This window comes from Lepus europaeus, chromosome 2 (assembly GCF_033115175.1).
Source record: "Lepus europaeus isolate LE1 chromosome 2, mLepTim1.pri, whole genome shotgun sequence".
Taxonomy (NCBI): domain Eukaryota; kingdom Metazoa; phylum Chordata; class Mammalia; order Lagomorpha; family Leporidae; genus Lepus; species Lepus europaeus.
The window spans coordinates 151,829,690-151,844,295 of NC_084828.1; the positions used below are offsets into that span (position 1 = coordinate 151,829,690).

At 47.5% G+C, this 14,606-nt stretch overlaps 1 protein-coding gene across 5 annotated transcripts in view; it reads left to right on the plus strand.

Moving 5' to 3' along the window:
• OXNAD1 (oxidoreductase NAD binding domain containing 1) overlaps positions 1 to 14,606 on the plus strand; it is a 61,861-nt gene that overhangs the window by 23,843 nt on the left and 23,412 nt on the right. For all 5 annotated transcript variants that reach the window (XM_062215115.1, XM_062215098.1, XM_062215089.1 and 2 more), the window contains 2 exons: positions 193 to 299; positions 11,740 to 11,881. In XM_062215115.1, coding sequence (XP_062071099.1) covers positions 193 to 299; positions 11,740 to 11,881 — 249 coding nt within the window. The remainder of the gene's footprint in view (positions 1 to 192; positions 300 to 11,739; positions 11,882 to 14,606) is intronic.

The window sequence follows — 14,606 nt, forward strand, 5'->3', positions numbered from 1 at the left end:
ATTCAATTTCTTAGCAAGTCACTCAACAGAATTCAAAGTGTGTTCACCTGGTGGCGGGCAGCACCGAAGCGGAGCGGGCTTGGCCTTGTGTTGCCTTGTGGCACACCACCTCTTTACAGATTTCAGAACACTGCTGTGCATGCCCACACTGTGTGTGCACCTGCTCAGCCCGAGTTCATCTTTTGGCCCTAGGTGGTGTCGCCGGCGAGGGTGTGTGGAGCCGCCGCGGCGTCGCCCTCGGTGAGGAGCCTCCGCCTGCTCGTTGCCGATCAAGAGTTCTCCTTTAAAGCCGGCCAGTGGTGAGTGCTTTCCCTGTCTTAGCTGTGTCTGTGTCAGAGGTGCTCAGGGAGAAGGGGTTCCGCCTTCTGGAGAGACTCCTGTGGCTGTCTTCCCTCCAGGGCAGAGGAAGTTCAGGTCGTTTCTCTGCCGGGTGAGCCTTTTCTGGCAGGCGAATCCATTCCCTTCCAGCCTCAGAGCCCACTTTGGTTTCCAGCTTGCAGCCCTGTGAGTCAGACAGGAAAGTTGTGTTGCCTTTGACAGATTCAAGCAGAGCGGCTGGTTCTGGCCCCTGGAACTGACGGCTCTGAGGTGTGCGTTCTGCGGGAATGGCTGCTGACAGAACACACTGTGGTCCTCGGGTCTGCTCGAGTTACTTGTTGCTGGGTGTTCATGTCTTTCTAAAAATCAGGCTCCTTCATGTCCAGCGCACAGCAAACAAAGCAGACTGAAAAGCAGCGTGTGCTGTCACGTCGTTATGTCCCTGCGAATGAACTCCTGCTTCACTTGCTTGGACCTTTTCTGGGCCAGCTTTAGACGTTTGCTGGGTTAACCATCAGGACCCCCCTCTCCGGTCTGCACCTCGGCAGATTGTAGGTCTAGCCCCCTGGACCCAGGATGAATCAGTATGCTGGCAGGACAGCAGCCCCGCTGAGCCCCTGCGGCCTGGGTGGCCCCACTGAGCTGCCATTCAAGTGGAATTGTGAATAAACCAGCTTCCATTTCCATTTCCCTAGGAAAGGTGTGTTTGGGTGTGTGTGTCCTTTATTTAAACAAAGCATTCATTGCTAAATGAATTTCTGGCATGTCAGTCTTGACAGTGTTTCTTCGGAGTCGCCGGACTAATTTTGGCAGTCCATCTGGAAATGCGGTTTTGTTAGAAGGAGGATGTGTGATAATAGCAAGTGCGATAATAGCAAGAGTTAGCAGTCTTGTGTTAATAGTTTGCCTTTGAATTTAGAACTAGAAAACAAGATGCTGATTGCAATAATTTGCGTTTGTGAAGCAATTTACTGCAATCTTTGCACATGTTCCGTGATACATATTAAACACACTTTGGCTGTTTTAGGGGGTGGGCAATATATTTACCCTTCAAAATGGCTTAGTAGTTATTCCATTGAAAGTGGGAGCTTTAATTGTAGAGATCTGTCTTTCCTTACTTCCCTTCTGTGGAAGTGTTCATGTCCTTGTCTGCGCCTTACACTCGGGATCCTGCTGAGACTCGGGCCCAGGCTCTGGCTAGGGATAGCCCCGTGCCCTGGTTATAGGGCTGCCACCATGGTGTGCCTGCAAGTGTAGTCCTCCCCGAGACTGCAGGTGTCTGATAAGAGAAATGCCGTCATTCCCCAGTGACACAAATTCCGTGTATACAGAGGTGGGGTTCTTTGTGAATCTCAAGGTAAAACTGTCTGGAGGCACACATGCCATCCCAGGGAAGGGGTCTGGTCATTTCAGATGCTAGGGCTGCTTTTAGTATGCACCTGCTAGACCCCCGCTGTAGAAGGTAGGTGGGCGTCGCTGGCCTGCTTTCAGCTACACGGACCCTGCCAGGTGTCAGTCAGCACTCAGCCTGGTACCTAGAACCCCCACCCCCCACCCCTTTAAAATACTATGGCCCTCCCATTGCCTGTTTATGGCTTTCAGTGTTGTGAGTTCCTTTTGATGTGTGACCTTATGGTTACAGAACAACCGCTTGGCTTAGGTTGGCCGCGTGCAACCCCTCCATGCTGCTGCTGAGAAGGCTTTGTCCTCTAGGCTCTCTTAGGTCACTGGCTCGGGACTCAGCTGCATGTGGCGTTTTGGAGAAGAGGTGAGGATGAAGGGGAGAGGGGACAAGAGGTGGCTGCTGGAGAGCAGGAGAGGACCCTGGCAGGCTTTTCCTTGGGGTAGAGACGGCCGTGCCTCCCCTTCTCGGAATACTTGGCCAGCAGCATCTTCTGGTGCCTGTTGTACCCTAGGGATGAGGAGCCAGGTGCAACTCGAAGTAGATCCGTGGGTTCTCTCTACAGGCAGCCGGAGCTCTGGCCACAGGTCCCCAGGCGGATGCCTTCCGCACAGACCTGGGATGGGCCCTGGAGCCCTTCCTGCACGGCCCTGGCCTCTTAGTGGTCTCTTCAGGGGAGACTGGTTCCCGTCCTGGGAAGCTAGATCCAAGAACTTGAGCCGTGCAGCCCAGAGGGCAAGGCCAAGAGAAGAAACCACCTCCAGAACAGTTCTCCCTCGGGCTGACCACCTGCTTAGCCACTGGCTTCTTGTGAGTGCTGCCCTGGACCTTGGGCAGTGCCGCCCCGGGGTGGAACCATTGGCACTCCGCTCAGGCTGGAGCGTGCCACCAGCAGTCACACGGCGTGCGGCTGCCCTGGGGTTCCAGCTTTGTGTTCTGCGGCACTCGCTGCTTGTCTCCTGTGTTAGCTGCACTGCTGCGGTGGGGTCTTTCCCTGGAGGGAGGCCTTGTCGCCCAGCGCTCTGGAGACTGCTCACCCATGCTGGCCTTCTAGCTGCTAGCTCTGTGCTGCGGCCACTTTCCTCCCTTCTCTTGGCCTCAGCTTCCGTGTCTTTCAAGAGAGAGCAGCAGCCCTGTGCTTGGGGATACTTGAAGTGTGGGGCACAATGCCTGATGTCAGCTTTCTTAGCTAGTGTTTGTTTCTCATCATTGCTGGTGTCTCACTCAGTCGGTTAGGTCATCTGTGCTGGTGAGACCCAGCAGACAGACCCCAGGGCTGGGGTTCTGGGAGCAGCAGATGAAGTAGGAGGGAGTGAGTGTGCATCGCCTCTGCCAGTGCCAGTGCCACCAGCACACACACGGATGCCCCCGAGGGCAAGCGAGGCCAGGGCATTTTTCTAGATGAAAGGGGATTCTTGGTCCTGGAATGTTTCTGACTTTGAACAACATCATCATTTTTCTTTTAGATTTGTTTGGGAGGGAGAGCCCCCATCCCCTGGTTCACCCCTCAGAGGCCCACAATGGCCAGGACTGGGCCTGGGTTGGGAGCTGGGAGTTCATTCCAGATCCCTCATGTGGGTGGCAGGAACCCCACCTTGAACCATCAACTCCTGCCTACCAGAGTGTGCATTAGCAGGAAGCTGGAATCAGGAACCAGAGCCAGGTCTTGAAGCCAAGCATTCAGATGCAGGAGATGGGCATCTTAATAGGTGGCCTAGGTATCCTAGGCCAAATGCCCGTCCTAGGATAACTTAAATTTTTGTCTCAGGAAGCAACGGGGGGCCCTCCTGAAAGAGGGAAGATACTACGAAACAGCAGATTAGAGAAGCAAGATTAAGGAGAGAAGGCTGTACTGATACTCTGGAGAGGACAGCTGTGTCTTACCCGGTTCACACCCGTGTGATGGTGTAGCAGCTCTGGAGGGGACGGCTGTGTCCTACCCGGTTCACACCCATGTGACGGTGTAGCAGCTCTGGAGGGGACGGTTGTGGCCTACCCGGTTCACACCCGTGTGATGGTGTAGCAGCTCTGGAGGGGACGGCTGTGTCCTACCCGGTTCACACCCGTGTGATGTTGTGGCAGCTCTGGAGAGGATGGCTGTGTCCTACCCGGTTCACACCTGTGTGATGGTGTAGCAGCTCTGGAGGGGATGGCTGTGTCCTACCTGGTTCACACCCGTGTGACGGTGTAGCAGCTCTGGAGGGGATGGCTGTGGCCTACCCGGTTCACACCCATGTGATGGTGTGGCAGCTCTGGAGAGGACGGCTGTGTCCTACCTGGTTCACACCCGTGTGACAGTGTAGCAGCTCTGGAGAGGATGGCTGTGGCCTACCCAGTTCACACCCATGTGACGGTGTAGCAGCTCTGGAGGGGATGGCTGTGTCCTACCCGGTTCACACCCGTGTGACGGTGTAGCAGCTCTGGAGGAGACGGCTGTGTCCTACCCGGTTCACACCCGTGTGACGGTGTAGCAGCTCTGGAGAGGACGGCTGTGTCCTACCCGGTTCACACCCGTGTGATGGTGTGGCAGCTCTGGAGAGGATGGCTGTGGCCTACCCGGTTCATACCCGTGTGATGGTGTAGCAGCTCTGGAGGGGGTGGCTGTGGCCTACCCGGTTCACACCTGTGTGACGGTGTAGCAGCTCTGGAGAGGACGGCTGTGTCCTACCCGGTTCACAGCCATGTGACGGTGTGGCAGCTCTGGCTCACATGGGCACGTGTAGGAAATGTCGAGTGCTCTGCATCTTTGTGCAGTCGGTGTCTGTGAGCACTCCATGTCTTTAAGACTAGGATTAAGTAGCTTCTCCCCTGTGAAGCCTCTTAGTCCTCCGCTCCTGATCTAGTGGGGGACTCCTGCTTCTGCCCAGCTCTCCTGTAGCCCAGGCAGACTCCCTCAGAGCCCATCAAATTGCATTTCTCTGTCACTTTCCTCCCAGTGGCGTGGGCTCACTGAGGGGTAGCCAGGTGCTGTGGCAGCGTCTGCACGAGGGAAGGAGGGGCTCAGCAGCGCGGCAGAGGGTGAGAGCTTCGGCAGCTTACCGTGAGGCGTCGCTCGGTCACGGTTCGCATGCCCGCTGTGTGCTGGCCCTGGACAGAGCTGCCCTTGTTCAAAGTGTGTTGCTCTGCCGCACACCCAGCCGCCTCTTCTCTGTTCTGTGTGGGCTCAGCTGGCTTAGGCGTGCCAGAATTGCAAAGGTTGTTTTTAAACTTGTGTGCTTAAAGTTTAATTCTGTTTCAGACAGAAGTTTTAAAACATTGTTTTTTAAAAGATTTATTTTATTTATTTGAAAGAGTTACAGAGAAAGGTAGAGACAGAGAGAGGTCTTCCATCTGCTGGTTCACTCCTCAAATGGCTGCAATGCCTGGAGCTGTGCCGATCCAAAGCCAGGAGCCAGGAATTTCCTCCGGGTCTCCCATGTGGGTGCAGGGACCCAAGGACTGGGTCTGCCATCTACTGCTTTCCCAGGCCATAGCAGAGAGCTGGATCAGAAGAGGAGCAGCCAGGACCTGAACCCGGTGCCCATATGGGATGCCGGTGCTTCAGGCCAGGGCGTTAACCTGCTGCGCCAGAGCACCGCCCCCAAATTTTTTAAACTTTTAATTCACTTTTTTTTTTTTTTTTTTTGAGAGGCAGGAGAGAGAGAGAGACAGACTGACACATCTTTCATGTGCTGTTCCCCCCCACCAAATGCCTACAACAGCCAGGGCTGCGCCAGGCTACAGCCAGGAGCCCAGATCTCAATCCACATCTCCCATTGGTTTTTAGGGTCCAAAAGTACTTGAGCATCGTCTGCTGTCTTCCCAGCTGGATCCAGAGTGGCCCCAGGACTTGAACCAGACACTCCAGTATGGGATGGGCTGTCCCAAGTTGGTGTCCTAACTGCTGGGTCAAATGCCCACCCCTCTGACAGATTTTGATGAAATGTGTATTGTGCATACTTTCTTAAAGCCATTCAGTTTGAATTTTTACATAATTTGGATTCTTTATCTTTTAATGGAGATGTCTTTTTTTCTGAAGATAGCTTTCTAGGATTCTAGAGAACCAGGTTTGCTTCTGCTTACATCTTTATCAACTTGGAGCAGCAGAGGGCGCCATAGTTCAGCAGATGCAGCAAAAGCTCATTGATGGATTTATTATTTAAAAATGGAATAGTGGAGATTCTGCCTACCTCCTGTCTGCCAGCATCTACTACTGGGCTAATAAATGCAAACTATTGTTTTTAAACATTTGCCTGAAATGAAAAGGAAGTTAAAGTATTTCCACAAAAGAGTCAAGTGACAATGAAGGCTAAGGACTTTAGGGGAGCATTTCCGATCCAGGCTGTTTTTTTTTTTTTTTTTTAAGACTGTTAAAAATGACCGAATTTTTTTTTTTTTTTTTTAAATTTTTGACAGGCAGAGTGGATAGCGAGAGAGAGAGACAGAGAGAAATGTCTTCCTTTTGCTGTTGGTTCACCCTCCAATGGCCGCCGCGGCTGGTCCGATGGCAGGAGCCAGGTGCTTCTCCTGGTCTCCCATGGGGTACAGGGCCCAAGCACTTGGGCCATCCTCCACTGCACTCCCTGGCCACAGCAGAGAGCTGGCCTGGAAGAGGGGCAACCGGGACAGAATCTGGTGCCCCAACTGGGACTAGAACCTGGTGTGCCGGCGCCGCAAGGCAGAGGATTAGCCTAGTGAGCCGCGGCGCCGGCCAAAAATGACCGAATATTTAAAGCCATAGATTAGATGAGGTCTTTTAAGGTCATAGATTCAGTTGGTAAAGAACACCCTGCTTTTCATGAAAGCCTGCATGTGGGAAACAACCGTGGGAAGATGATCCTGGCTTCTGATGGCTGGGAATCACCTGGGTCGGATGTTTAAGTTTCCCAGACGTATAGCAGGTGAGAGTTTTTGTTTTTCCAGGTTCTAATACATTTTTTTCCCTTGGTATGTGACAAGATTTATTGCAATTTCTAGAATCACCACCACAAAAGGGCTCCTATGGCATAGAATTGTTGAAGGTTTGAAATTCATGAGGTCTTAGACTATAGGGATGAGGTGGGAAGAAAAGAAAATGAAAGGCTTTGGAAATCGGAAGTCCCCGTCAGCTGGTTTAATTGGCAAATGCCTGTGAAAGTTTTTGTCGTCTCCTCCCCCCTCCATTAAAACAGTAGTTTACTGAGAGAGAATCCACATATAAAATTCATGCATTTAAAGTGTGCACTGAAGTGATTTTCTAGTGCGTTCAGAGATGTGTGGTCATTGGCACACTCAGATTATAAAAGGCTTTTGTCATCCCATAAGGAAACCTTGTGCTGTTTTACCATTCATTCATTCTCTGGCCTCCTGGCCTCCTGAGACAGTTTCTCATGCACACTGTGTCTTGAGGTGTGCCTCTCCTGGACCTTTCTCTCTATACACACATTACTGTTAACTCGTATTTTTATAGTATCCTACAAAGGTTGTATACATTTTTGGATTAATATAATAATTGTACATATTTAGGGCAACTGTAGTATTTCAAAACATTCATACAGCATGTATCAATCAAATCAGAGTAACTAGTATTTCGTCTCCTTATCATTTCTGTTTGGTGCCTTCAGGTTCTGTTCTTCATAAAATATATATTAGGTTGTGGTAAACTATAATTACCTCCGCTGTGCTGTGGACCACTGGAACATACTTCCTTTTATCTATTTTGATACCCTTTATCCAAACCAACTCCTTGTAATCTTTTTACATTCAGTTCAACTTTGGGTTTGGTTGATTGGTTTTTTAAGCATCTACATTTGAGAGAGAATGTATGGTGTGTGTCTCTCTGTGCCTGGCTTATTTCACTTACATAATGTTATTCTGGACATTCATTTCCTGTCAGTGGTGTTGTGTGTGTGTGTGTGTGCGTGACTGGCTCCTTTCCCTTAGCGTGATTTCAAGGCTCCTCTGTATTGTACCATATGTTAGTGATTCATTCCTTTGTGTGGCTATATCATGTTCATCAGTTGATGGACATTCAGATTGTCTCCTCTTTTGGGCCACCATGAATAATGGTGCTGTGGGTGTTTGTGTACAAGTTTTTGAGCAGACATAGATTTTCATTCCTCTTAGGTGTAAAGCTAGGAGGGGAACTGTTGGATCAGATGGTAACTCTGTGTGACATTTGTAGGCACTGCCAACTGTTTTCTATACTGACTGTATCATACATTCCCACCAGCAATGTGGAAAGGGTTCCAATTCCTTCCGATTCTCCCTTACACTTGGCTATTTGTCTTTCTGATTATAGCCATCCTAGTGGGTGTGAAATGATAGCTCATTATGGTTTTGATTTACATTTCCCTACTGACTGACTGTGCTGAACATCTTTTCATGTGCTTATGAGCCACTTATATACCTTCTTTGAAGAAATGTTAATTAAAATCCTTTGTCTGTTTTTATTTGGGTTATCTTTCTATTACAATCTAAATACAAGTCCCTTAATAGAGGCATTATTTGGAAATACTTTCTCATTCTGTAGGTTTTCCTTTAACTTTCTTGATGGTATCATTTGTAGCACAGCTTTTGATTTTGGTGAAGTCTACTTTGGTAGGTGTTTTTGGCCCTTGTGGTTTGGTGTCATAGCTAAGAAACCATTGGCATCAATGTATACTTTTGTGTTTTCTCCTAACAGTTTATCATTTTGGCTCTTATATTTAAGCCCATACCCCATTTGGACTTAGTTCTTGTATATGGTGTCAGGTAGAAGTCCAATTTCATTCTTTTCATGTGCATATCTACTCATCCCAGTACCATTTGTTGAGTAGGTTATTCTTTTTTTTTTTTTTTTTTTTTTTTTTTGACAGAGTTAGACAGTGAGACAGAGACAGAGAGAAAGGTCTTCCTTTTTCCTTTGGTTCACCCCCCAAATGGCCGCTACGGCTGGCATGCTGTGCCGATCCGAAGCCAGGAGCCAGGTGTTTCCTCCTGGTCTCCCATGCGCGTGCAGGGCCCAAGGACTTGGACCATCCTCCACTGCACTCCTGGGCCACAGTAGAGAGCTGGACTGGAAGAGGAATAACCGGGGCAGAATCTGGTGCCCCGACCGGGAGTAGAACCTTGGGTGCCTGCGCCGCAGTCAGAGGATTAGCCTAGTGAGCCGCGGTGCCGGCCAGGTTGTTCTTTTACCATTGAATTTTCTTGGCATCTTTGTCCAAAATCAGTTGGTCATAAATTTAAGGGTTTATTTTTGGATTCTTAATTCCTTTCCATTGATTTACACGTCTATTGTTAGGTAGTACTACAATGCCTTCATTATAGTAACTTTTGAAATCAGGAAATGTAAGTCCTCTAAACTTATTCTTCTCTTCCTGGATTGTTTTGATGATTCTGGTTCCTTAAATTTCCGTATGAATTTTACAGTCGACTTGTCAATTTCTGCAAAGAAACCAGCTAGAGTTTGGTTGGTGAATTACTTTGAATTTGGAGAGTATTGCCATTTTAACAATATAGTCTTCTAACCCATGAACTTGGAATATCATTCCATTTATTTAGATCTGTAATTTTTCAAGAAAAAGATTTGTTTCTTTGAAAGGCAAAGTTACAGAGTGAAAGAGAAGAAAGAGAAAGATCTTCCATCCACTGATTCATTCCCCAAATGGCTACAGTGACTGGGGCTGGGCCAGGCCAAGGCCAGGAGCCAGAAGCTTTATCCAGGTCTCCCACATGGGCCCAAGCAGTTGGACCATCCTCCACTGCTTTTCCCCGGTCATTAACAGGGAGCTGGATCCAAAGTGGAGCAGCCAGGACTTGAACTAGTGCCCGTGTGGGATCCTGGGATTATAGGCAGCAGCTTAATTCACTGCACCACAACACTGGCCCAGTTTTTTATTTTCAATGTACAAGTCATATACTTCTTCTTGTTAAATTTATGAGGCCAGCACTGTGGTGTAGCAGGTACAGCTGCTGCCTGAAGTGCTGGCATCCCATATGGGCGCTGGTTTGAGTCCTGGCTCCTCCACTTCCAGTCCAGCTCTCTGCTATGGCCTGGGAAAGCAGTAGAAGATGGCCCAAGTCCTTGGGCCCCTGCACCCATGTGGGAGATCTGCAAGAGGCTCCTGGCTCCTGCCTTCAGGTTTGCGCAGCTCCAGCCATTGTGGCCATCTAGGGAGTGAAACAGTGGATGGAATACCACCACCCCTCTCTGCCTCTGCCTCTCTGTAACTCTGCCTTTCAAATAAATAAATTAATTAAAAAAAAACTTTTCCCATTATTTTATTCTTTTTTATGCTGTTTTTAGCGGAATTGTTTTTCTAAGCTTCACCTTTGGAATATTTCTAATGTAGCTGGTTTTTGTATACTGATCTAATATCCTTCAACTTTATTTGAACTTGTTGTTTAAGGTGAACTCCCTGGGATTTTCTGTATGCAAGACTGCCTTGTCATCAACTTCCTGCTCCCCAGTCTGGATGCCTCTTATTTCATTTTCTTATTTGCCCTGGCTAGAACTTCTAGTGCAATTGTAAGTGGAAGTGCGGGGAGTAGACGTCCTTGGCCTGTTTCTGTTCTTCAGGGAGGAAGTTTCAGCCTTTCACTACTACAGTGTTAGTGCTGGGCCTTTAGTAGATGCCCTTTGTCAGGTTGAGGATGTTCCCGTTTATTCCTAGTGTGTTGAGTGATTTTGGTATAAAAGGGTGTTTTTGTCAAATACCCTTTTCGCAACTATTGAGATTATCTTTTATTCTAAGTGTTGTATTACATTGATTTTCTCTTTTTTTTGGAACAAGAGCAATACTTCAGATATGTGATTCTGGTCTGTTTCCAAGGCTTGCTTCTACATTTTTTGCTTCATCCATTCACACAAAAATCCCCAATTTTTTTGGCCCCTCACACACACAGAGGCTAATGTCTGCCTGGCTACCTTAATGTTCCACCTTCATGAGAAGTCACCCATAATCTTATGGGAGTAGCATGGGTGAAGGTCCATCTTCTGTAGTTTCTTCAAGCTGACACAGGGGCTTGTTCTCTACTGTTCTCTTGCTGCTGTCCTGTGGTGTTCGAGGGTGGCCTTGGATAGGACTGCCTTATGTGGTCCAGAGGGCTGGTCACTCATCCAGCAGGAATGGCTGGAAGCCCTGTCAAACGCTGTGCTGACCTTGTGTTCCTGGGACTTTTGTGTCTGTACTGAGAAGCGATTCTGTTCTGTGGTTTTCATTTCTTGCAGTCTCTGTCTGGTTTTGGTTTCAGGGTAATAGTGGCTCATAGAATGAGTTGGAAAGTAGTGTTCTCTTCTGTTTTTGGAAGAGTTTATGAAGGATTAGCGATAATTCTTCTTTAAATGTTTGATAGAATTTACCACTGATGCCATTTGGACCTGACCTTTTTCTTTGTGGGAAGTTTGAAAATTACCAGTTCAGTCTTTTTGCTTGTTATGGGTCTGTTCAGATTTTCTGTTTCTTTTTTTTTTTTCCCCAAAGATTTTATATATTTATTTGAGAGGTAAAGTTGCAGACAGTGAGAGGGTGAAACAGAGAGAGGTCTTCCATCCATTGGTTCACTCCCCAAATGTCCACAATGGCTGGAGCTGTGCTGATCCGAAGCCAGGAGCCAGGTGCTTCTTCCTGGGCTCCCATGAGGGTATAGGGGCCCAAGCACTTGGGCCATCTTCTACTGCTTTCCCAGGCCACAGAAGAGAGCTGGATTGGAACTGCAGTAGCCAGGACTAGAACTGGCGCCCATATGGGATGCCAACGCTGCAGGCAGAGGATTCACCTGCTGCGCCACAGCGCCGGCCCCTTCTGTTTCTTCTTGAGTCAGATTTGGTAGTTTATGTCTCTAGGATATGTGGTTTCCATATAACTTAAGTTTTTAGAAGCATACAAGTGTTCATAGAATTTCTTTGTAATATTTTTTGTTTTTGGAACCTTGGTGGTGAAGTGCCCTCTTTTACTCTTGATTTTTAGTTATACATCTTTCTTCTTAGTCTGGCTAAAAGTTTGTCGGTGTGTTTTTCTTGTTGCCTACTTTCACAGTTGCTTCCACAATAATCATTTATTTGTCTTTCCTTTTAGGGTTGATTTCTTTATCCCGGGTGTCCCTGTGGTTGGTGGGTTTTCAGTATGCTCCAGTCCCAGACTGCTTGAACAAGAGAGGGTGATAGAGCTGGCAGTGAAATACGCAAACCACGCCCCTGCGCTCTGGGTTCACAATCAGGTGAGCAAGCTGGCCGTCTCTGCCTCCCACAGAATCTGTCCTGCTTACTTACCCATTCTAAAGGCGAGGGCTTAAGCATCAAGAACACAAGCTTGCAAAGAGCTTTCCAGAAAAGTTGAAGGAGCAGGATATGTGTGATGTATTAGGTATGACTCTCAGAGATTTTGGGATCTGGCAGTATTTCCCAGGTTACCAAATAGTGTTCAGTTGGATATTACTGTAGAATGAAAACATTATACATTTTGGGCAATTTTTTTTAAGTTGACTCTGTAAATGGTAAATCTCTGTATCAGATTCTTTTGTCCTAACCGTGGCAAATAAAAGGAATGACACGATCATTCTGTTGTTGGTAGGGGGTGGGGAGAACTGTCCCTGATTACGTAGTACTGCTGGTGCACGGCGTGGAGCATCACTAAATGCAGGGAGCTGGAATTGGGAGAGGGAGCCTGTGTTGGCTGCTGCTAAAGGCTCGTGCTACGCCCCAGGGCTCAGCGAGGTCCTACAGGAGCCACCTGCCCCTAATGGCTAGGCCTCTGTTCACAGAGTGTTCCCGGAACATACGCGTTACACACTGTCTTGGTGTTGGCCCCTTGTCTCCTCTTCCTTGCTGAGATTGCTTGTGGTATTCACCAACAACCTCCATCCTGTCCTCGGCCTGTACCATACCAGTGTGGCTTCAAAGACTCAGCATTGTTGCTTTCTTTTCCTGGAAATCATTGTGAAGCAACAAAGGAAAACTGAAAGCCAACACTGCAACTTTATTTTGAGCAGAATTTGAAAACTCTCCAGTGGTTTTTTTTTTTTTTCCTATTTTTTTTAAAAAAAATGTATGGGGCCAGCATGGTGGCGTAGTGGATTAAGCCACCACGTGTGGTGCTGGCATCCTAGGTGAGCACCAGTTTGAGTCCTGGATGCTCCACTTCCAGTCCAGCTCCCTGACAATGTGCCTGGGAAAGCAGTGGAAGATCGTCCAGGTCCTTGGGCTCCTGCCACCCACATGGGAGACCCAGATGGAGTTTAGGCTCTTGGCTTCAGCTTGGCCTAGTCCTATCTCCAAATGGTATAGCCATTTAGAGAGTGAACCCGTGGGTGGAAGATTCTCTCTCTTTCTCTCACTGCCTTTCAAGTAAATAAATCTTAAAAAAAAATTTTTTTTTAATTATATGTGAGAGCCAGAGGGAGACAGACAGAATTCTCTTCTGTGCATTCATTCCCCAAATGGCTGCCATGGGTGGTGATAGGCCATAGGCCAAAACCAGGAGCTAGGAATTCCATCCAGGTCTCCCACACGTGTGTCAGGAACCCAATTACTTGGGCTACCCACTGCCTTTAGAGTTCTGCACTGGCAGAAGGTTGGGAGGAGTTGGAACTGGGGATTGAACCCAGGAACTCTGAGGTGGGATGCAGGTGTCTTACCATTAGGCTAAATGCCAGCTCCTCAGTATATTTTTAAAGGTTGCAGACAATTGTGTTTGTGTGGGAGCCACATGGGAGTAGGTTAGGGAGAGAAGCCAACAGTAGATCTCATGAGTACCAACCAAAATGCACATGGGCGAGGACTGGGACAAGACACATGGAGCTTTGTGGTATGAAAATGGCTGCTCAGGGCACTCTCGGCCCATCCCCAGTGCAGGGCCCTTTTGCAAATGACAGTTCATCTCAGTCTCATGAAAGGAATCAAAGTAGACATGAATAAACATGAAGACGTACTGTGTTCATGGTTCAGAAGATTCAGCATAGTAAAAGAATTAGTTCTTAAACTGATTTATCATGGCACTAATTAAATCTCAATAGGATTTTTTGGTAGATATAGATAAGTTGATTTTTTTTTTTTTTTTTTTTTGGACAGGCAGAGTTAGACAGTGAGAGAGAGAGACAGAGATAAAGGTCTTCCTTTTACCGTTGGTTTACCCTCCAATGGCCGCTGCGGCTACCACGCTGCGGCCAGCGCACCGCGCTGATCCAAAGCCAGGAGCCAGGTGCTTCTCCTGGTCTCCCATGCGGGTGCAGGGCCCAAGCACTTGGGCCATCCTCCACTGCCCTCCCGGGCCACAGCAGAGAGCTGGCCTGGAAGAGGGGCAACCGGGACAGAATCCGGCGCCCCGACCGGGACTAGAACCTGGTGTGCCGTCGCCACAAGGCGGAGGATTAGCCTATTGAGCCGTGGCGCTGGCCTTAGATAAGCTGATTTTAAAATGTATGTGGGAAAAAGGAACTAGAATAGATTTAACAATTTTGAAAAAGAATAAAAAGTAGGAAGAATTACTCAAATTTAAGATTAAAATCAACAGTAATCAAAACAGTGTGGTATTGGTGAATAGACACATAGATCAATGGAACAAAAGAGTTCAGAAATAGACACAAATATGTCTGTCATTTTTACAAAGGTGCTAAAGAAATTCAATAAAGAAAAGATGGCCTTTTCAGCAGTTGTGTATCTATAGATGTATGCAAAAAAAAAAAAAAAACAGAAAAAGAAATGTGAGCTAAACCTTATACTTTATATTCAAAATTAACTCAGATTAGATCTAACACCAAACATGAAGCTATAAAGTTTCTAGAAGAAACATAGGAAGTATTTGGAACCTGATAGGAAAAGAGTTCTTAGATACGACACCAAAAGCAAGATCTATAAAAGAAAAATATGATATATAGGACTAAATGAAGATTATAATTTTTTATTGCAAAAGATGTTAAAGAATTTATAAACAAGCTAAAGACTGGG